The sequence below is a fragment of the Periplaneta americana genome, chromosome 7 (genome assembly GCF_040183065.1).
Source record: "Periplaneta americana isolate PAMFEO1 chromosome 7, P.americana_PAMFEO1_priV1, whole genome shotgun sequence".
Lineage (NCBI taxonomy): Eukaryota > Metazoa > Arthropoda > Insecta > Blattodea > Blattidae > Periplaneta > Periplaneta americana.
In genome coordinates this window covers 6,645,235-6,669,188 of record NC_091123.1, presented here as the reverse complement: position 1 = coordinate 6,669,188, position 23,954 = coordinate 6,645,235, and the positions used below count along the sequence as shown (strand labels likewise).

At 34.2% G+C, this 23,954-nt stretch overlaps 1 protein-coding gene, 1 long non-coding RNA gene and 3 other non-coding genes across 7 annotated transcripts in view; 1 reads left to right on the top strand and 4 right to left on the bottom strand.

Annotated features, from left to right (window-relative positions):
- LOC138702843 (uncharacterized) overlaps positions 1-7,288 on the top strand; it is a 79,324-nt gene extending 72,036 nt beyond the window's left edge. The window contains exon 3 of the long non-coding RNA XR_011332908.1: positions 7,005-7,288. This is a non-coding gene — a long non-coding RNA (uncharacterized lncRNA). The remainder of the gene's footprint in view (positions 1-7,004) is intronic.
- LOC138702841 (fibrillin-2-like) overlaps positions 1-23,954 on the bottom strand; it is an 868,508-nt gene that overhangs the window by 166,927 nt on the left and 677,627 nt on the right. For all 3 annotated transcript variants that reach the window (XM_069830178.1, XM_069830179.1, XM_069830181.1), the window contains exon 6: positions 15,877-16,037. In XM_069830178.1, coding sequence (XP_069686279.1) covers positions 15,877-16,037 — 161 coding nt within the window. The remainder of the gene's footprint in view (positions 1-15,876; positions 16,038-23,954) is intronic.
- Positions 17,353-17,425, bottom strand: TRNAK-CUU (transfer RNA lysine (anticodon CUU)). The gene has a single exon. It is a non-coding gene; the product is annotated as a tRNA-Lys (tRNA).
- On the bottom strand, positions 21,416-21,516 carry TRNAI-UAU (transfer RNA isoleucine (anticodon UAU)). Its single transcript has 2 exons — positions 21,479-21,516; positions 21,416-21,451 (listed from the first exon to the last, which is right to left on the bottom strand). It is a non-coding gene; the product is annotated as a tRNA-Ile (tRNA).
- Positions 21,610-21,682, bottom strand: TRNAK-CUU (transfer RNA lysine (anticodon CUU)). The gene has a single exon. It is a non-coding gene; the product is annotated as a tRNA-Lys (tRNA).

Sequence of the window (23,954 nt, the reverse complement as noted above, 5' to 3'; positions counted from 1 at the left end):
AGACTCTACATACCTGTAATCGAAAGCTCACGAACTATCTTCAAATACATCTTTTCTCAGTCTAAGTTCCTTGCAATCGATACCATTTCTAGGCATGTAGAACAAAAGTTTAGGTCAAGCATACCAATTAATGTCTCCAAATACCTCTTCACTGATTGCGTAGTCCTTCCGTTTTCTAGATTCCCTGTCAGAACGGTAGATAGCAGCAATCGTCCTATATACTTATTACACACATTTTAAAATGAAATACTCTATCCATCTTACTTTACATACTGATATACTTTGGCGTTTTATCTAACAAGATTATCCTTCCATTTATGAAATCTATCTTCATTGTTAAATTCCTATGTTTAGACTATTCCTATAATTATTTATTCTCTGGGACCCTCAAGTGATCTTCGTTGCTTTACCTATATAGGTACAAATAATCTAAGAAGCTATGGGGGGGTTTTTTTTTTCCTTTAATAATAATAATAATAATAATAATAATAATAAGGGAAGTTAGTGGGTGTATTGAGAAGGCCTCATCTATCACGGCTGTGAATAGCAACTAGTGTACTTAGCCCGTGCGATAAGAGAACGATGCATTCCTCATTCTTCAATACGTCTATTATATCATACACATAACATACGATTCGCTGTATGGTATTAACCTTTCTTTTTCCTAATAATGTATGACGACGTAATAATTTATACATATATTAAATTCATATGAATGATCTTATCCAGTTATTCCCACTATTTTAAAAATTAAAAGTATTGGCCCGTGTTCACATCCACGTGCTAAAATTGAAATTTTGAGAAAACTGGCCTAAATCTTACCACAGTAAATCAGTGCTTAGGTATAATATATATAATATATGTATTATATACTCATATAGATTTGTAATTACGCTTCGGTTTACAATCAAAACTTATTAACTCAAAAATATTTTTGTCTGAGAAGAAGGCGTGTATTATTATGTACATAATGTATGTGCATAAACGTAGAATAGGAAAAATAAATATAAACAACTTACAAAAAAATAATATTTTGAGGGTTCAAGTTTTTCATTCATGGTTCAACCACAGTCTAATATATACAGTCGCGCAACTTCAACACTTTTTTTTGCCAACATTCACGACACTAACGCTCAAGCGGCAGGCAAGGCACTGGTCATAGGGTTGATACAGCCAGCACGTGCTTTAAAGGTATGCGAGATGTCATAATAACGTTTTAACCATGCGTCGGAATAAAGGCAATGTGTGCAATGACGAAAATTGCAGTAACAACAAGTTTAAATCTCCGAATTTGTCGTTCTTCAGATTCCCTAAAGACCAAGAGAAAATCGTAACTCAGTCATAACCTATAAACCACGCTGTAGGTAGCCTACGTATTGTGTTCTATAAAACATTTGTTAGTTATCAGTTACCTATTTGTATGTCAGGAAGGAGAGTTTAAATAAAAACAAAACCTGTTACAGTATATTATTGTTTTGCAGAGATCATGTGTACATGTGTAACCATTCCGATTTTGGATAATATATATACAGTTTTTAATGCAAGTAATTCCATACTTTTTGTATTCGTGTTTTTTTCTTTATATTTTTCAAAAGTTGAATGTTAGATTGCATTCAAGTAGGGATTATGGTGTTATTTTTTTCAAGAATTCATGGCGTATTATAATCCTTTTGCAAAATATTCACTTCTTGAATAAATCCAGACTGTGTCGATAAATTTCTGATGTGTTGGTGTAGATTCATGTGGCAGACGTATTAAGTTCTCAAGAAATAAAAGAGCCTTTTTAAATTTAATATAAAAAGGAATCTTTTCTGTAATAATTTGCATGACTGTTATTGGTGTTGATTTTACATTGCCAGTGATTATTTGAGCCGTTCAGAGCAGAAGTGGTGTAAGTCAAAATTAGGCAATGAGGTTTAAAATAAAAATTCTGTAAAATACAGCGCAAAGTAGCAATTAATATATCCTTCGTGCTATTCACTGACTACTAATAGTTTAAATAAATTCAATATTAACTGCTACTTTGCGCTGTATTTTACAGAATGTTTACTTAACCCTCATTACCCATTTTTGACTTACACCACTTCTGCTCTGAAAATAAAATTAGTTCTACATTTTCTGAGTTAATTGAAGTTGCAATTTTTTCAACAAAGTTGTGTATTCATTTGTTCTCACCTACGTCATAATAACAGTAAATGCATGTAAATTACATATTATGTAGGTAGGGTAAGTTAAAATTAAGCTTATGTGTGAAAACTGGAAATGTAATATAAAATGCGGTAAACTTTCCATAAAAATTTAAACCATAATATTAGCACTATTAGCGACTCAAAATAATAATAAAAAAAATTGAAAACTAATGAACTTCGTAAATCAATGTCTGTCAAATTATGGTTTAAATCTTCCCCTTTTTTATTTTTAAGTTTACCTCAGCGGCCGAGTTTACCCCAATTTGCGGTATGGAAAATAGTTAATTTCTCAGGAAATAGGGAGAGGAGTTCACCACGCGATGTACCCTACAAGATATGCCCTACAATTTTGATTCTTCTCACAGGAAATATAGAGTTCCAGTGGTTCATAAATATATTTAGGAATGAATTGAATTATCCGTCCACGTACAAACAATTATATTATTTCAAACCATGATACGTGATCAGGGCCATGATTCAATTGTAAGGAGCAGAAAGAATTACGTTTATTCCCAGCTTCTGAAACTTGTAGATTAACTGCGTGTGAAATTCTTCCAGGATTCTAAAGTAGAATTAGTAAGAACCATATACAATTATTGTATAGCATAAAAATATAAAATAAATTACGCAAAACCCGTTTTCTGATGTGTTATCATATGTCGTGTGCACACTTTTAACTTGCCTGCCGCTAGAGGGCTACTGTCGCGCCAGCTGTCAAATGTTGGCATATTTTATACGTATGAGTTGCGTGACTGTATCTATTAGACTGTGGTTCAACTTATATTATCGTTTTAATTTCGCTATTGCTCTGATAGATGTCTCTGTAATTCCGAAAATTGTGTGCTAGGGAGTTCCTATAGAATTTGTCTCCTGGTATTAGGAGTACGATATAGTATAATGAGAGAGGAGGTATTAGAATTTAGTTTCTTAACGGAATCAAACATTAAATTCTACATATTTTGCAATCGATAACATTTCTAGGCTTGTAGAACACACGTTTAGGTCGAGTACACCAATTTCCTACAAATACATTCTCAGTTATCGTGTATTTCCGATAGGAGACACTAACTTAGATTCTACATACTTGTAATCGAAAGCTCACGAACTATCTTCAAATACATCTTTTCTCAGTCTAAGTTCCTTGCAATCGATACCATTTCTAGGCATGTAGAACAAAAGTTTAGGTCAAGCATACCAATTAATGTCTCCAAATACCTCTTCACTGATTGCGTAGTCCTTCCGTTTTCTAGATTCCTTGTCAGAACGGTAGATAGCAGCAATCGTCCTATATACCTATTACACACATTTTAAAATAAAATACTCTATCCCTGTTACTTTAAATGCTGATATACTTTGGCGTTTTATCTAACAAGAGTATCCTTCCATTTTTTAATATATCTTCATTGTTAAATTCCTATGTTTAGATTATTCCTATTATTATTTATTCTCTGGGACCCTCAAGTGATCTTCGTTGCTTTATCTACATACGTAGAAATAATCTAACACGCTATTGGCGGGGGCTGTCGAAGGGGTATTTCTTTTAATAATAATAATAATAATAATAATAATAATAATAATAATAATAAATGGTTTAGAATTGAATATGTTACATCAGCTGCTTGTCTGCGAGGATGACATGAATATGTATGGGCTATTTCATATGAAATCGATCAGTAAAAATCCTGGCTTTTTTATATTCTAATTTTTTCCCTATTTATATAAGGTGCTGAGGAGAGTGCATTTACAAAAATATACTATCGTAAGTCAAACGGTTTTCGTATTTTTGAGCGACAAATTTAGCGTATTTTAGAAAAACAAGCATCTTTCAGCGCTCAGAATTCTGGAACCATTTACTGCATAACATTGAACGAGAGCTCATTTTGAAGCTGACATTTGGTAGGTTATGATAAGAAGTAATCCTTATTTTTATTGTATACAGAGAGACAGATAATCTGATTTTACTTAATTTTAGGCTTTTTGCCCATTTGTAAAAGTGTAAAAAAATATTGAGAAAAAACCTTGCATAATTAAGAGGGATTCGGCATTGTTTGCTTAGTGGTAAGGCAATAAGTTTCGAGAGTATTAAATAAATTATTTTCACACACCTAGACTTGAAAGGCGCAACACAGCACGCACTGGCCGAGAGATGAAGATAAGCGAACATTGGGCGTCATTTTACTCCTGTGTTTATGAAAACTTGTGATAAAGCTAGCCCAGCTATGCGCTACTAGACGAAGCATCACGTGTTTATGTCTCCCGGCCTTGCTTGCCTAGGCTCTGCCGCCTCACAGTCAGCTTGTTAGCTCACGCGCATACTATTTATTTACTTTATTTGATTTTTCAGTACTTTCTTATTAACGTTGCACCAGTAAAAATACGTGTTTATTTGTACTTTCAATGCGGAATCTAACCATAAATTTAAAAATGTTTTTTTCGTGAGCAAAGGTGTCTTAATTAAGAAACATCTAAATTTCTCCATTCCCATAAAAAGTAAGGAAAACTGTTTACATGTCAATATAAACTGTAACGTTTCAGCATCAAAATAAACCATGATTTTCATCATTGGGTGAAAGGGTTTCGGAGCCACAGCAGTTTAAATTTGCTAATTTTATGAAAATGCGATATATTAAAATATTTTTAATTTAAACACTATGAAGTTCTGATGCCTCAAACTTTGCACAAAGCATTGTATCATAGTTGTCAACGGACAGAAAAAGTTTCATTGTATTTAAAAATTGCAAGGTCAATTTTCTCTATATTTCGGTCGATATGAGATGTAATAGCCCGTAAGGAGAAAGTCCACGAACTATTAACGAAAACACGGGAATTTTACTCGAAACATGTAAAGAGATAGGTTTGGAAGTAAACCCCGAAAAATACAACACTTGATTCAGCGTCGTTAAATAGTCGGAGAAAACAAATGGTGGCTTAATACTGAATACATTAAGGAAAAGCAGTTTTAAAAGAATCATATTATTCGCAGTTAGCTGCCATGGGTCTCCAAGGTAACTCGAACTTGCCTGTCTCTTGTTTTCTGTGGCATTGTTATAATTGGTGTTTCTCATTCATTAAGCCTTCAACCAAAGTTTCGTCTCTCAATGAAATTCCTATTAGGAATGTTGTCAAGGCCGGCTGTACGGCTTGGACCAGAACAGCGTCGTTTGGAAGGGAGACCTTGATGTCAAGAATGCAATTCCCGCCTTCGAATCTTGAAAAGTTGTACGATTAACGCATGAGGAATGCCCCAATTAATTCCGTGGAGATTAGTGCCCGGGGCAACATCTCGAAGCACCGGCTTCAGTTCACAGGGACATTTTTAATTACATCGAATACAAACTGACTAGGCCTACAATACGCACTCGTAAACTTCATCGAATAGGTAATGCAACATACTGTATCCATTACGAGTAAAACAAGCGGTTTTCTTTCTGGCAAAATCGCTAATCATCAACGCCAATTATCGAAGTTCGTCTGGATGTAATCTTCAAATGCATATTTCTGTTTTTCCTTCTGAACAGCGTTGCCAACCCCAAGCGCTGGAATTTCCCTAGTCATTGCTTCATTGCTCGTTTTTCTCTTTAGAAAGAACTAAATTTCCCTATAAACTGCAAAATATACATTATTAAAGAAGAAATCAATTATTGCAATTCTGTAGGATTATTATTAATGCTAGGATTTTGATGAAATTGCATCTTTTTTCTAGTAAGCCAGAAAAATTGCTGCTTTAATATTTATATGTTATGTGATAAACTGTTTTAAAACACATTTGTTAGGGAATTTTTGTTTTTTGCATTTTTTGCCTCTTACAACTCACAAGAGCATCTTTTGTTTTATTCGGACATTTTTTAGGCATTTTCATTTATTTTTTGCCATAAATCCCCATAATTGATATAAAATAATGTTTATTTACTTTGATATTTTATCTACATATTTTGTACATTATTACCCATTATTTTTTTACTTGGTTATTTAACGACGCTGTATCAACTACGAGGTCGATGGAATTGGTGATAGTGATATGATATTTGGCTAGATGAGGCCGCGGATTCGCCATAGATTACCTGACATTTGTCTTACAGTTGGGAAAAACCTCGGAAAAAACCCAACCGGGCAATCAGCCCAAGCGGGAATCGAACCCGCGACCGAGCGCAACTCCGGATCGGCAGGCAAGCGCCTTAACCGACCAAGCTACGCCGGTGGCTAATACCCGTTATTTTCTATAATATTTTAATAGTTTTTCTACACAAATATTGCCATTTTAACGTAGTAGGCCTACACTCCAACCACCCCTTCAATATAGACTCCCCTATACACACTAATTCCGGATAAGAGTGGTCTTGTGGTGGACTACATGGAAACTGCATAAGGTAAAATAATTAATGAAAGTGTACCACTTAAAAACTTGTGTAAAATTAAATAAACTTAAATGTTGGTACTAGAATTTAATTTAATGACTAGTCTAAATATTTAGTGCACTACTTCTTTCTCTACTAAGCCAATTATGCACGTACGAACAATTTTTAGGGCATATTTAAGGGCATTTTTGAAAGATTTTTTAGGTCATAAATGCATTGTTTTTAGGGCATTTTTATATGATTTATAGGTCATCAAAATCCTAGCCCTACTTATTATAGTATTTATTCAACAGTAGATTTATGTTTTATATAAAAATAACTCAGAAAATTTTGCAAGAAACAGAGAATACACTTGCTATAAGATTTTTTATTTCTTGCCAATTTTTCTATACAAAACCCGTAACAAAAACCCACTTCTTTCATTTCTCTACTCTGCAATGAGCTTTCATATTGTTTACAGATGAGGAAACCTTCTCCATAGAAGCAGTAGAGCAGTGATGTCAAAGCAAGCGCATTTTTCTGACCTTGACGTCGTGCGCGGGCATCAAGCGCTAGGTATGGAAGGAGAACTAAGCAGCCTGTTGGATTAAGAAAACAGTGGTGCACGAACTTCAAACGGAACGTGAAATTTTATGTATTTATTTTTATATGGCTCCTTTCTGTTTGATATTATCTATATTGTCTGTAAAACAAAAGTACTAACACCAATTTCTTAATATTGTAGTTGTGTTTCAAACGTTAATAACATAATAAAGAATTAAGAAGGAATATTCACATAAGTTAAATTCCACAAGTGAATGAAACACATCATTCATAAAGAAATTGATATCCCAAAAAAAGATATTGAGTATGACGTGATAAGATGGAATTGATGGTATCTTTAGCCTTATAAAAGTAATCAATGAACTAATCAAAACAATATTATAGTACAGATCAAAGTTACCTATGCATATGTGTAACTAATATTGTATAACAAAACTCTTATCGCGCTATGCTTTGAAGGTGAAATTGGTGAGCAACTTCCTATCATCAGAATATTAAATTATTTTTTCGAAACGTACTGAAGCTATAGAGCTGACATTTTTACAACACATGGGCACATATCTTTTGCTTATGATGTAACAATAGTTGCTTTGTTAATTCATTTCCTTACAAACATTTTCCATGAGAATATTTTCAAAATTTGTAATACACTATCTTCAGTAATACGTATTTACGGTATATTAGATTTACGAAAATATTATTTCAGTACCTGTAAAGCTACTAAATAAATATATCTATATCTGAAAATTTCACTTTTCTATAAAAAAAAGTTGAGAAAATATTTCCTTCGAATAAAAATAAAACAAACTTGTGAAAAATGAGCATTAAAATTGAAGCACACATTCTTATAATGCACTTATACTTATCAAACAAATCTAAAAATTAACATGGATACAGTTTTAATAAGTTTTCTTCCCTTTATCTATTGAATCAGTGCTGGCCATCCCTGTATATAGCTCGACCAAGCGGCATATACCACCTCTATCGTCTGTCTCTTTCCTTTCCGCTGTAAGCGCTCAGGCTCTCCTGAGCTCTAAAGCGCGCGCTTGCGCCTATGGGCATCAATTGACATTCCTGCAGTAGAGTGTGGTAATATCAAAATATGCTCAGCAAGATTAAAAAGGAGTGGAAATGCCAATGCAATGTCATTTTCTTTAGCTGGGCAATTTCCTTCCAAAAAGCTTTCACATACATATATTTACCTGTATTACGAATAGTAGTATTGTGGAGGAATAATCACCATTTCCTGTCAATGTAATTATCTGATTTTATTTTATACAAGAAAGAAATTCAGCTGCTCATAGAGCAGTTTGCATACCTGTTTTTCCAAGAACAGAATATGAAATAACTACCAAGTTTTTGAAACAACTTCATTGAAATGGAAATTTTTAGAAAATTTGTGTGTTATGAGCGAAAAAATCTCAAAACAAGATACAAAAAAACTTCCTTAGAATCAAGCCTAGTTTCCCTATATTGCGTATGTTTTCCTTAAATCTAGGGAAATTTCCCGAGGGTTGGCAACACTGAAATGCACATCTCTGCTTTTCCTTCTGAGGCACACTAGAGCCTTCCTCTCGCAACAGACTGAAAGGAAACTTTATGCGCAAGACTATAAAGAAGGCCATGCTGGTTGCTATGACAACTGGTATGAACGGCTTTGCTTCAAACAAGACGTGAATATAAACTGAACATGATGGCTTCGCCGCTCGGGACCCAGCAAGGCAGGTTCTTATCATTTGCTTAATTAGCATCCTGTGGGACATGATTCATCCGACTCGACTCGACGGCATGTTTACTGCACCAGTTTCGGCGCTGTTGTCGCCTCCATCTGCTCCTGCTGTTCCGTCCGGTTGTGTAGCAACAATCCTGCACTAAGACGTTACTTCTTTCGTCTGTTATAGAATCTTCTTTTGTTTATAGGAGCCTACAAATTTAAATACAAACCTGTGTAGGGATTTAACTTTTTTCTTAGAATTACGATATATGTACCAAACCTATACGCAGATAGAATTATTCCAATTCAGAAACAACTAAGTAAACTAAAAAAAAAACTCCAAAAGGAAATAACATTTCAATGGATACCTAGTAATTGTGGTATACCTGGAAACGAGAAAGTCGATAATATTGCAAAACAGGCAACATAGCCTATTTGCAACCAAGACCCCTTCAAGTGATATCTCTATCCAGTGCTTTTGCTTCAGTAAAGTCTCATTTTATAAACCTATAGATCAACAATTGGCTCTCTTCTGACAAAGGAAAAATTTTACAGTCTGTACAAAAGAAACCAAGTGACCTGGAAATGTACAAAAACTTGCCCAGACATGTTCAAACATTTTTAACAAGAGCCAGAACAGGTCACATTGTCACTCAATTTTACCTACACCGATTTCACATTTCTGATAATCCTACTTGTCTGTGATGTAATACATGATGAAGATCTGGAACACATTCTTATATACTGTCCATCCATAAACCACAAAAGAAGTAAAATAAAATCATCAGTACCAGTTGCAGAAGACACAGCCCTGCAGTATATATAGGCTATTCCATATGAAATCGATCAGTAAAAAACCTCGCATTTTTTATACTCTAATTTTTTCCCTATTTATACAAGGTGCTGAGGAGAGTGCATTTGCAAAAATATACTACCGAAAGTCAAACGGTTTTCGTATTATTGAGCGACAAATTTAGCGTATTTTAGAAAAACAAGCCTCTTTCAGCGCTCAGAACTCTGGAACCATTTACTGCAGAACATTGAACGGGAGCTCATTTTGAAACTGACATTTGGTAGGTTATGTTAAGAATTAATCCTTATTTTTATTGTATACAGAGAGACAGATAATCTGATTGTACTTGCTTTTAGGCTTGTTTGCTTATTTGTAAAAATGTAAAAAAAAATATTGAGAAAAACCTTGCATTATTAAGAGGGATTCGGCATTGTTTGCTTAGTGTCACGGCAATAAGTTTCGAGGGTATTAAATAGATTATTGTCACACGCCTGGACTTGAACGGAGCAGTACCGCCTGCATTGGCCGAGAGCTGAAGATAAGCGAGCGTTGGGCGTCATTTTACTCCTGTGTTTATGAAAACTTGTGATAAAGCTAGCCCAGCTATGCGCTACTAGACGAAACATCACGTGTTTGTCTCCTGGCCTTGCTTGTCTCGGCTAGCTCTCGTCTCACAGTCAGCTGGTTAGTTCACGCGCGTACTATTTATTTTCTTTATTTGATATTTTCAATACTTTCTTATCAACATACCACAGTAAAAAAATATGTGTTTATTTGTACTTTCAATGCGGAATCTAACTATATATTTTTTAAACTTTTTTTCTAAGCAAAGGCGTCTTAATGAGAAAAAATCTAAATTTCTCCATTTCCATAAAAAAAATAAGAAAAACTATTTACATGTCAATATAAACTTTAATTTCTCAGCATCAAAATAAACCATGATTTTGATCATTGGGTGAAAGGGTTTCGGAGCTACAACAATTTAAAGTTGCTAATTTTATGAAAATACGATAAATTAAAATATTTTAAATTTAAACACTATTAAGTTCTGATACCTCAAACTTTGCACAAAGCATTGTATCACAGTTATCTACGTACAAAAAAAGTTTCATTGTATTTAAAAATTGTAAGGTCAATTTTCTCTATATTTCGGTCGATTTGAGATGGAATAGCTCATATTGACTACAGTACACCCCAACTCTGGCTACTAGCAACAGGCATCTATAATGAACACCGATCAAAATACCCCTCATTTCTCGTGAAAAACAACTGAATAGACTATAGTGGACTTTATGTTGTCAGAAAACAGCTGGATACATGAAGAAGATTGATTGATTGATTGATTGATTAGAATTACGATATAACGTAGAGCAGTAGTCGGTAAACTACGGCCCGCGGGCCAAATCCTGCCCGTCATCTCTTTTTGTACGGCCTGCGGTATAATAATGAATTTTATATTTTCAAATTGTTTAAAATTTCCAAATACGTGCTATACCGTCCGACTGGCGAGTGTAATCCCAAAACACGCTCTGTCCATTTAGCAATTTTTATGATAAACACATACACATACGATTATGTTTGAGATTTATATCATATTTTAAGCATTTTTTCTTCCAAAAGAACGCCACCAGTTAAAAGTCTGTGTTATTGTGCAAGACACTTGAAAACTCGGCAGTCCTATACCGGTGGATAAAAAACTAGCCCAGTCCTTTCATAAAAATGGACTTAACACGTTTTGGGATCATCTTCAATTCTAGTTTGAAGTACAAGCGTCACCATAAAATCAGTTCCCTTGTAACAAATGGAAGGCTTTCAATATTATTCGCTGTTCTCTCCGTTGTCACGGTGAGTTGTCACTTGCTGGGTTAGTTGTTGGAACATGAATGAGTTACGTACAGCTTACAGCAGTAAAATTTTGGAAATATTCAACATTTTTTCTCCATTACTGTATCTTGTACAATAATGAAAATTAGTAAGTGTAAAACACTGTCTTTCTGCTATATGAAAAAAAAAAATATTATTATGATTTTAAAAAATTATTTACATTTTTTTTTCTCAAAATTCAGTTCAGTGTGCAGCGATGAAGGGTTTTCCACATAACTAAAAAACTATCCAAAATTCTATGATGAAATTTTTTGTGTGTATTTATGCATGTCATATGTACAATATGATGCAAGCTCACTTCTCTACCTTTGATAGATTGTCTGATAAAAATAAATTAATTTAAAAATCTTCAAATACCAGTATTTTCTTGTAATATAAAATAAAAAAAATGTTATTTATTAAGGAATTTAGATAAAAGAGCATGATATTGTAAACATGAGTTTCAGAAATAAAATAAAAAAGAGAGAACGTAAAAAAGTTAACAAGTTTATGAGTTATGAGGGAAACGCCTCATCACTGCACAGTAAACTGCCACCATTTTGAATTCTGAAAAAAATATAAATAATTATTTTAATCGTAAAAATATTTTTTTTTTGATATAGCAGAAGGACAGTGTTTTACACATACTAATTTTCATTATTGTAAAAGATACAGTAATGGAGGAAAAAATGTTGAATATTTCCAAAAATATTACTGCTGTAAGCTGTACCTAACCCTTTAAGGGCCGATTGTATAAACCATTTAATCTTAGATCAGAGGTTAAATTGATCCTTGTTCTAGCTGAACTTGGAATTTTGTGTTGTATAAAGTCTAATCTGAGATTAATTTGTCTCAAACTAAAATCAACTTTGACTGAAGAAATTTCTCCGATTAAGTTAGATGATCCAAGTTCAGTTATTTATTTTCTGTTTGAAATATACGAGTGACAGATTGTGCAAATAAAATATCCATTATTATTATTATTATTATTATTATTATTATTATTAATATTAATAGATATGGTAGGTATACACATATATATTTTTTTTCAATTTCTTGCCTTAATACACAAACAATCTTATATTGTATAAGGCTCTATCGTGTTCAGCAGTATCAAATAACATAACCTATAATTATATTATGTTTATAACAACCATTAATTATTAATGGATATGATAGGTACATTCATAAATGTTCAATTAACTGTATTACTAAACGAAAATTGTCTTTTTATGAAGCTTTAATATGTTTAGCAGTATCAAACACCATAACATGATAACAATTTGGAGAACGGTCAACCTTCTTCTTATTGTCTGCCATTATTTACATTGCACAAAACAAACCAGTGTCTCCAACAGAGTGTACGGAAAGTCGCCAAAAAGTAGTTGTAAAGTCGCTAGATTTCTCATTATCAACAAAGAAAGATTAAATTGTGTCACTATGGGGTACTAAAAAGGTCGCTAATTCCCTATTTAAGCAATATAAAAGTTAAAAGGAATTGTCGTTGAAAAAGAGTTAAAGTCGCTAGATTGGCAACACTGAACAAACCTGTACAACATGGCCCGCGCATCACATATTTCACCTGTTTATGCGATGTTGCCAAAACCTTTTCACGTAAACTTAGATTGCATTTGAACCAAGGCAATTTGATCGCAGAAAAGTTTTATACAATAGACGAAGTGTCTGAACTCGGTTCACTTTTCGATCTTCGATCAAAGTTGATCTTTAGTCAGGGAGTTTTATACAATTGGGCCTAAGTGAATTTCAGTAGTGGGAGTTAAGTGACTTTGTAACTGCAAGTATAGGACCTTGTATACCTCGAGAAACCATTCCTTTATTTAGTGGGTATATTTATTGCTTATGTGTCAGTTAATGACGGTAATTTTTTGTCTTTGAAACATGGACGAACGTGTGAGTGAAGACATGAAAAGAACACGCGCACACGAATGTCACACGTCTCGTTGAATTGATAGCCGGGCATATTAAAAGCTAAAGAAGAGGTAGTGCGGGGCATTGTTGAGCCGTTGGGTCGAGATTTATGCTGCAAGACGCGTGTGTCCGGCCTCATTGTCCGAGATCCGTGGAGCGGCTAATTCACGTGCTCACACGTGTGTGGAATGCGAGACCCTCAGTGAGGTGTTCAGCAGTCGTGCGCGCTCAGGCAAGTCCTATACCAACTTGGTCGACGTCAAGAATTTAGTCCTAAAGACTGGGGTTAGGCATAATTTTATAAATCCGCCGTGTTTGCACATAATTAGGAACATTACATCCAGATGTTTGAGATGGGCAGGGCATGTAGCACGTATGGGCGAATCCAGAAATGCATATAGAGTGTTAGTTGGGAGGCGAGAGGGAAAAATACATTTGGGGAGACCGAGACGTAGATGGGAAGATAATGTTAAAAATTGAATTCAGGAAGATGGAATATGATGATAGAGACTGGATTAATCTTGCTCAGGATAGGGACCAATGACGGGCTTATGTGAGGTCTGCAAAGAACCTCCGGGTTCCTTAAAACCCATTTGTGAGTAAGTAAAGTCTGGTTCACAACAAACCGGAAACGAGAATCGGAACGAAAACGAAAACGGTAAAATTGTTAAAATGTGTACATTTAAATGTGAGCATTCACAATTAACGAAAATCTTGCTGGAGCCCGGGATCGGGAAAGGAGAGTTGGCCAAGTTTCAACTTTGGCGTTCACGTTTCCGATCACAGCCCACTAGATTCATTCTATTGCCATCTAAAAGCCATTTTGTCGTCGTATATTTTGTAGCAAGAAGACCGTGACATAACCTATGCATTATTTTGTTCTGTGCTGTGCATCATGGAGCAAGTTTTATTTGATGAGATTCTAATATTGAGTGTTGAGGAAAATCCTCACGTTTACGATAAGCGGCGCGCCTCGTGTAAAGATGAGAAAATGAAGGAGAATACGTGGCTTTCAATAGCTGCATCTTTGAACACCGATCGTAAATGAATCATATTTTATTACTGTATTGGTTGTATTACACACTACATATTCATGCTTCAATTCAATAACTACTGTTGTGTTCATTTTTGTTCTATTATAAATGTTTCTTCTCTAATTATTTTACGTTATGGTAGACTTAAAATAGGTTGTGATAATAAAGATGCATGAGCATATTTATAGTACCGTACCTAATGAAATGTTTTAGTTGAAATTTCGAACTTTGTTAACTTGTGTTTATGTTGGCTGCCTTGTACTCGTGAGAGAACGCCATTGGTCAATTATACACAAATAACATCAGAATGCGCAATATCGACTTTACATATCGTTATTGAGATGCATATCGATAGGCATAGTCGTCTACGTTGTCGGTTTATTGTGAATCAAAACTTTTCATATTCACGTCCTCTGCTTCTCGTTTTCATTCTGGTTCTCGTTCCCGGTTTATTGTGAATCAGCCTTAAGCCTTGATTGCACTCCTTAAAGAGGCCTTAAGGCCCACTTCCACTTAGTAGAATCGAACCGAATCGAAACGAAAGCTCGCAGCAGTTGACATCTAGTGAAATCGAACCGAATCGATACGTGTTTCAATTTAAAATGGATCACATAATTACTTTGACACAGTTATATGAAATGGCGGAAAAAGAAGAAAGAATTATTCAAAACCAGGAAAGGAAATACTGGATTCTTTGTCCAAAATGCGAAAACTTGTCTGAGGTCGGAACTTGTGAAGGCTAAACGAACCTTGCACAACAGATGTGCAGATTGTCAGTGCATACATGATCTGCACTGACAAATCTAAGCATGTAGAAGTGTTAATCAATTTGCAAATCTCGTGCCAACAATAAAATTGTATTTAGAAAAATGTAACTCTGTGATTTCGCTTTTTACTTTCTTGTATTAAATAGGCCTATGAAAAGAAAATATTGTGAAGCATCAAAATCTCAATTTTTAGAGTTTCTCTAATAAGTTTTTTTTTTACTTGGTTATTTAACGACGTTGTATCAACTAGGTTATTTAGCGTCGATGAAATTGGTGACAGCGAGATGATATTTGGCGATGTGAGGCCGAGGATTCGCCATGTATTACCTGACATTTGCCTTACGATTGGAGATTGTAGAAAACCTTGGAAAAAATTCAAGCAGGTAATCAGCCCAAACGGAAATCGGTCACGCTTTCCGGATGGGCAGGCAAGGGCCTTAGCCGACTGAACTACGCTGATGGCTCTCCGGTAGTATCCCGTCTTAGCATTTCTCATACCATAAAGTCCGTGGGTAAATGTTATTGGACAATACGTACTGAAAGTTCTAAACCAATACAGAAATACACCAAATCTAGGTATTATACTCGCTAAATTGGCAACAATGCTTGTGAAGAGGAGAGATCAACGAGCTAGAAATAAGAATATTCTTACTTCTAACTCGTTGGGAGAGATCTTTGAAAGAACTCACCGGTGGCTCCGTGCAGAGGGATGCACACGGGCTCCTGCCCCACCCAGGCGTCCTCGCTGCAGTACAGGCGGTCCACTGAAGGGTCCTGCAGGGCGAACCCTTCGCTGCATTTGTACACGGCCACCAGGTAGCGGTTGTAGGGCTTCTCAGGGTTCTTGCGCCTGCAACAAACACCATTTGTGATCTTCACTTCTCCATTCTGCGGCGTAAATTTCGAGTTATTGCAAGAAATTTTTTTGTTCAGAATCACCAATCTTATCATTTCTCACACCATGTACCTTTCCTCTAGACTCACCCTGAATGTTAAACAAATTTGATACATAATTTAATATTAAAATTCGTTCAGTCATTTGCAGTATTATCAGAATTCACTGCTCTCTTACATTGACTGAGGATATTTGAGAATTTAGCCATTTCTTTTACTGAAATATTTACTTACTTACTGGCTTTTAAGGAACCCGGAGGTTCATTGCCGCCCTCACATAAGCCCGCCATTGGTCCCTATCCTGAGCAAGATTAATCCATTCTCTATCATCATATCCCACCTCCCTCAAATCCATTTTAATATTAACTTCCCATCTACGTCTCGACCTCCCTAAAGATCTTTTCCCCTCCGGCCTCCCAACTAACACTTATATGCATTTCTGGATTCGCCCGTACGTGCTACATGCCCTGCCCATCTCAAACGTCTGGATTTAATGTTCCTAATTATGTCAGGTGAAGAATACAATGCGTGCAGTTCTGTGTTGTGTAACTTTCTTCATTCTCCTGTAACTTCATCCCTCTTAGCCCCAAATATTTTCCTAAGCACCTTATTCTCAAACACCCTTAACCTATGTTCCTCTCTCAAAGTGAGAGTCCAAGTTTCACAAGCATACAGAACAACCAGTAATATAACTGTTTTATAAATTCTAACTTTCAGATTTTTTGACAGCAGATTTTTACTGAAATAGGGCGCTAAACTAAACATTTCAATTAAAACATTTTTTTTTCTCGAACTATAAGTAAAAACGAGCAGAATTATATTAAACTTTTCTGTTTGAGATATCTCAAAGATAACCCCCTGAAATTAGAAGGGAATTCTTTTCTGACCTCCTTGATCAGCAATCTTAAGACTATTACTATGAACTACAGGGTGCAAAATATTCATCTCCCTTCTGCAGAAAGGTTGACGACGAACTTGTTTCGTAGGTCCAGATGAAGCAGGAAACTGTAACAACCACTGAAAATGTCTTTGGGGATTGAAGCCCAAAATAAAATCCATAGGCCTAATAAATTCTTCTCCAATACAATGTCTCATATCTCACAGACAACAAAACAAACCAGATTATTCAATTTTCTAGACTTGAAGAATCTACCCTATAGTGCCAATTTAGTGGAAAGTATTTTTAATCTTTTAAGCCTATTAAATAACGAATTGGTATATTGTAACTGCAATTCAGAATGATACATTTGTTAAAAACTTAGTAAAATATTCGCCCAGCGTGGGGCTCGAACCCACGACCCTGAGATTAAGAGTCTCATGCTCTACCGACTGAGCTAGCCGGGCAGATGTTCGATACCTCTAATAGCATACTAGTAAGTAGGTGATGCCTCAGGTTCAATCCTAGTTCACTTCCTGTGATATTCTTTAGTGTTTGCGCTCTATGATTTGAAATTGACTTAGTAAACATTTAGGTGAAACTAGCGCTGAGGTAGTTTCGGTGATTTCGGTTGTGAAAATCGTTGAATTTATAAGGGTTTCTTTTTGTCAAGATACAGTTGATCGTATATGCAAGGCATAACAAAAGCCAAACTAACCGAACCTAACCTGTCCCAGATTCGTACATGCGAGGTTTGTAAGCAGAGTACGAAGGGAACTACCTGAGCGCTAGTTTAGCCAACATTTATTGCTGTATGCTAAATGAAGCGGAATAAGAGTGGCCGTGGAACAAACCAAAATGTTTCTTCCAGAACGGAACCTAGAAGATCACAAAACGATGGATTAAGTGCGTAGAAGTTAGTTGGGTTCATGTAAACAATGTATAGGCCTATAATATAAATTTGAGCGATGAAAATCCTATTATTAAAAAAAATTATTAAGGAAGGAATATGCAATATTTAATAGGTGAGCGGGAAATGGAAGGGAGACAGTCTAGGTAGGAGGGAGAGAATTGAAGAGGATAGAGAGGGAAGGACATATAGCAATTCAGTCTTAACAGAACATTAGAAAGTAATCAAGAAAATCTCGGCAAAGAATACACTAATAGAAAAGAGTTGTATGTATTAAAGGAATGGTGGATCGAAAAACAGAAATGTGAAGGTCCACCATAACTGTGAATTGTAAAGTTGACTGACAAATAAATATCAAATATGAAATCAAATATCAAATATTATTACAAAATTTCAATTCTTAGATATACCTTATCCGTTGTTCTTTTCGAGTACTAAGAAAACTTACTAGGCACTTGGTCAGTAATTGAGACTCGTTCAGACATGGTTTCTTGTAAATAGTTCTCTTAATCTATCACAAAATATTTCAATATCTGGTAATTTCATCATTATAATTTTTTTTATTCTAGGTTTAATTTGTAATTCAGTAAATACGAAAAAATATTCTTTGTTCTTAACTTCTATGATAAATTGTCTATAGCTTTTCAATCTCTCTTTTTTACTTAATTATGTTTATTTTTATTTTTAAGTTCATATTTGTATACCGGTATGTATTTTTCTGTATGTGATTTGATCCTGGTTGAGTGGAAGAGAAGGCCTAATGGCCTTAACTCTGCCAGGGAAAATAAAACTATTATTATTATTATTATTATTATTATTATTATTATTATTATTAGCTTTCATTAATCAAGTAATCTTTTCGTACTTTGATTTTTATTGTAATTGTAATTTTGTAAATGTAATATTAATTGTAATTTTAGGCCTATTCTTCATATTACAGTTGTAATCGCCTGGTAGAGGGGCAGAGAAGGCCTGACGGCCTTATCTCTACCAGGTTAAATAAATAAATAAATAAATAAATCAATAAGTAACTAAGTAAATAAATAAGTATATAAATAAATAAATAAATAAATAAGTAAATGAATAAATAAATGAATGAATAAATAAATAAATGAATAAATAAGTAAATCAATAAATCAATAAGTAAATAAGTAAATAAATAAGTAAATAAATAAATAAATGAATAAATGAATAAATAAATAAATAAATTAATTAATAATTGAATAAATGAATGAATGAATGAATGAATGAATGAATGAATGAATGAATGAATGAATGAATGAATGAATAAATAAATAAATAAATAAAAATGTCGGAATAAGTCCTAAATAAATAGGTCACGAACGTAATCTCTTAAAATCCTCCAAAGTTTTTCCATAGTACGTTATTTCATAATAACTTCCTAAATTTTCGTCGTTCCCCTTCTCCAATGGGCTCTTAGTTATTCGTGCATAATTTAAATTCTATTCAACACAGTATATGCCATGCAGTAATTTATTTAGTTAAATATTGCAGCACTTCATTGAAATGCGGAATGCTCTGTCTATTCAGTTTTAGCTATTTATATAATACAAAAGTTTCTTTGTCTATCCATAGTTAATTCAGCATAGGGGATCTAATAAACTGAAGGCTAAACAGGACAAACGACTTCGCAGCTGATTACTGGCAAAATGAGTGCACTGGCCATTCAAAATAAACATCGGAGCAAAGGTAAACACTCTGTCTGCAGTTGAAGTTCACCCCTATTTGATTAAAAGTCTTCAAACATTAAACTCTGGTTCTCATTTAAGAATCGGGTAATTTCATAGAAGACGGACACCTGGTTGAATGTAGTATTACCAACTTTTTAATTTTAGAGTTAGATGATAGTGATTTTTAGTGACTTTTAATTGTTAGTTCTAGGTTTTTATACTAGGTATCGCCGTGATTTTTTTCCGTTTTGATTGCTTGTAGTTGTTCTAGAATGTTCGTCAATTTTGAATGGATAATGACGTCAGTTGTTCTTGGTGGTTTGACGTGAGTGGTGTTATATTGTGTCTGATGACTAAAACTATTCAAAGTTTACCATTTTATGATATTTTTGAAATGTGTGTGAATATAGAACAGAGTATTAAATTTCGTGTTGATTTTGGTTCAGTTCTTTCGCTGGTGAATAATAATTTTGTCGATTGTTAAGGAGAAAACTGTGATTCTAAAGAAATTATTTACTGAATTTTCCGTATAAGTTAAAGTGTAATAAGTATTCGAAGAGAATTTCATTTTATGTAAATACATGGTTTAATTATACGAAGTTGACTGTACGACAAATTGTTGGTTTAGTTCTTTGTTGCTTGCTTGGTTTAAGTTTATAACTTGTGTCATATACTGGAAGTGAAGTGTTTGTCATTGAGAGACGCCAATAAGGATTGAATTTTGTTTGATAAGGTGATAAATTATGTTTTGTTTCGTGTTTTAGTGATTTTTGGGAGTAAACTGCGGACCAAAACTTCCAGAAAAGTACTGCCAACTATGAAGTTCGAATGCTTCAAAACACCAACAAAATCAAATATGAAAAATTAAACGTATTTTAATTTAATTGAAAGGTTTGTTCTTCTTTAAAAATATGAACATATGTTTGATTTTCCATATTTGATTTTGTGATGTTTGGTTGATTTATTTATTTATTTATTTCTGTATTTATTCATTTATTTATTTACTTATTCATTTATATACTTATTTATTTGTATACTTATTTATTTATTTATTTATTTATTTAACCTGGTAGAGATAAGGCCCTCAGGCCTTCTCTGCCCCTCTACCAGGCGATTACAACTGTAATATGAAGAATAAAATTACAATTAATATTACATTTACAAAATTACAATTACAATAAAAATCAAAGTACGAAAAGATTACCTGATTAATGAAAGCTAATAATAATAATAATAATAATAATAATAATAATAATAATAATAATAATAATAATAATAATAGTTTTATTTTCCCTGGCAGAGTTAAGGCCATCAGGTCTTCTCTTCCACTCAACCAGGATCAAATCACATACAAAAAAATACATACCGGTATACAAATATTAACTTAAAAATAATGATAAACATAATTAAGTAAAAAAGAGAGATTGAAAAGCTATAGACAATTTATCATAGAAGTTAAGAACAATGAATTTTTTTTTTTTCGTATTTACTGAATTACAAATTAAACCTGCAATAAAAAAAAATTGTATAATGATGAAATTACCAGATATTGAAATATTTTGTGATAGAATAAGAGAACAATTTACAAGAAACCATATCTGAACGAGTCTCAATTACTGACCAAGTGCCTAGTAAGTTTTCTTAGTACTCGAAAAGAACAACGGATAAGGGACATGTAAGTTGGCAGCACGTTTTTTGTAGTTTTCATCAGCCATGTTGGATTTTGCTCCCCTTCTAGGAAATTACCAAGAATCGAAATGGAATTGTGGGATGGAAATAGGTTGCCGGAAAGATTAACAAAATTAATTGTAGGTTAAGAAAGAGGTAGTAGGAACGATATTTAGTTTCAAAACATTTTCCCCAGGTGAGGCTCGAACTCACAACCCCGGCATCTCTCGGTTCAGATACGAGCACTGTCATATAAGTACCGTGCGCTAACCAATTGCGCCACTGGGGAAGGCGTGGAATTGTTTCCAATATTCTTATGTCGTTTCTGTATTTCTTGTTCAATATAGGATTTAAAACTCGGGCATATAAAGAAAAAAAAAGTCGCCCAACGTGAGGCTCGAACCCACGACCCTGAGATTAAGAGTCTCATGCTCTACCGACTGAGCTAGCCGGGCAGATGGACGTGTGTGTTCTCTAAATGGTTATATAAACAAAGGTCATACTGTACGGAAAGCGTAACGAATTAACCAAGAATTGAACAATAGATTTAGTAACCTTTAAACGGTTTAAAGGTATCTAACAATTTGGACTCAACTACTGGGAAGGTCAGTAATCCTGACGATGTATTAATGTCGTTTTTATCTTATAGTTGGGAAAGGAATAATAAGCGCAATGATGCGATAAAAGGAGAAATTCACCGCAACGCTGTGAATAGTGAAAATTGTAAGTTCATACGTATCACCTCAGTGTTGCCAACGTTGCCATTTTATGGCTAAATCTAGCTTAATTGGAATGACAGCCGTAAAACGTGGTAATTGGCATTTTGGCAAGAGATAGTGTAGCGTATAATATGGTATCTTACATTCTGCATGTAGTTCAGTAGTTAGTTTTCCAACATCTCAACAGATGACAGAAGTATATAGATTTTACTTTCCTGATAACTTATACAAACTGTTGCAAGTATGAATTTTTACCTGCCTAATAACTTCAAAACACGAAAAACGTCACTTACCATGTTTTACTCCCGAACTTCTTAATTCAAAAAATGCTTATATCCTGAAGTACAACTCATTTTATATAAATTGCCTGACCAGAATTCTAGATCATATATGTAACAGATAACTCCTCGCTACGTTAAAATCGGCAGCACTTTGAAGAGAACAACCGCCAGGATCGCCAACCGTCCGCCGTAAGCGAACACGAGATGGCAGCATAGTCGCTAACGTGACTCCTTATGTAACAACTAGATGGCAGCGTAGTAAACCTGACAAAAGTTGTTAACCTCAAAGCCTATAACCCCGACATATCTGTTACATATATGATCTAGGCCAGAATCTAGCCTTTTTTTCCTATTGAATATATATTTTTAAAATGTCCAAGGAAACAAAGCTCATATGAAACCATTAAATTTAAAATGTCATATCATAAATGAATTTATTTTTATTTTATTAGGTTCTTTTACGACGCTTTATCAACAGCTCAGGTTGTTTAGCGTCTGAATGAGATGAAGGTGATAATACCGGTGAAATGAGTCCGGGATCCAGTAACCCAGCATTTGCTCATATTGGGTTGACGGAAAACCCCGGAAAAAACCTCAACCAGGTAACTTGTCCCGACCGGGATTCGAACCCGGGCCACCTGGTTCCGCGGCTAGACACTCTAACCGTTACTCCACAGGTGTGGACTTTTACAATGAATGTTGTTTATTTAAGTTTATAAGCAATAATGCTTTTCGTATCCTCTTGATCTAATTTAATAGTTTTAGGGTAGAAATTTTGCAAATTCTAGCTTATGTTAACACTAATCTAACTTATTTTTGCATCTGCAATTTTTTACGTGTGCTCACATTTTCAGAGGTGTATACTGAATTCGATCCAATTGTTCAATGTAGCTATTTTTTAATACAAAAAAGGCATATTCTTTTACTCATCTAGCATACTTTTTTGCGATGAGTTGGCAACACTGATCATTGCGCAAATATCAGCTGTTGCCTCACCGCGTATTGCCAAGTCGTATATAATAATAACAGTGGGATTTCGAAGTGTTTTAATATGACGGTATAGGTCATTTAGTTTCAGAAAGTGATCATGTATTAAGTTTATAAGAAAAATAGTTCGCAGGAAGTTACAAAAGCGTAATAACTGCAAATGTGTTAAGACAAACATCGGTTAGCCTGAAATCCTACCATGTCACCATAGAGGTAACGTAATTATTTATGCATTAATTAGTAATTATTATTATTAATGTAAATTTACTCATTGAACGATGCTGATTTAATAAGTCTATGTTTAGGCCTATTTGGTAATCTTGTATTTTAGCGCTCCTTATTATCAGTTGGATTAAAATGACCTATTTTTATAATAATAATAATAATAATAATAATAATAATAATAATAATAATAATAATAATAAGGAAAAACTGGATAATACGCACGGCAGACCAACATCGATAGTCGACTCTACTCGCTGGCCACTAGTCACCGGGCCGTACCGAGCCGCATCAAACAACATATAATCGAACTGGTGTTAGTCAAATTCGCGACTATATTCTTAAATAATTCACTCCATTAGTCAAGTTCAAGGTTTTATGTAGTACAACGGCGGTTTTTTGAATGCATTAAGAGAACATGAAGATGTAATAAGATAATAAACTAGGTTATCACAAGGAAATTAACAGGAAAAAAGGTGTGTTTCACAGAATACCATTAAAATGACGGAAAGTAAATT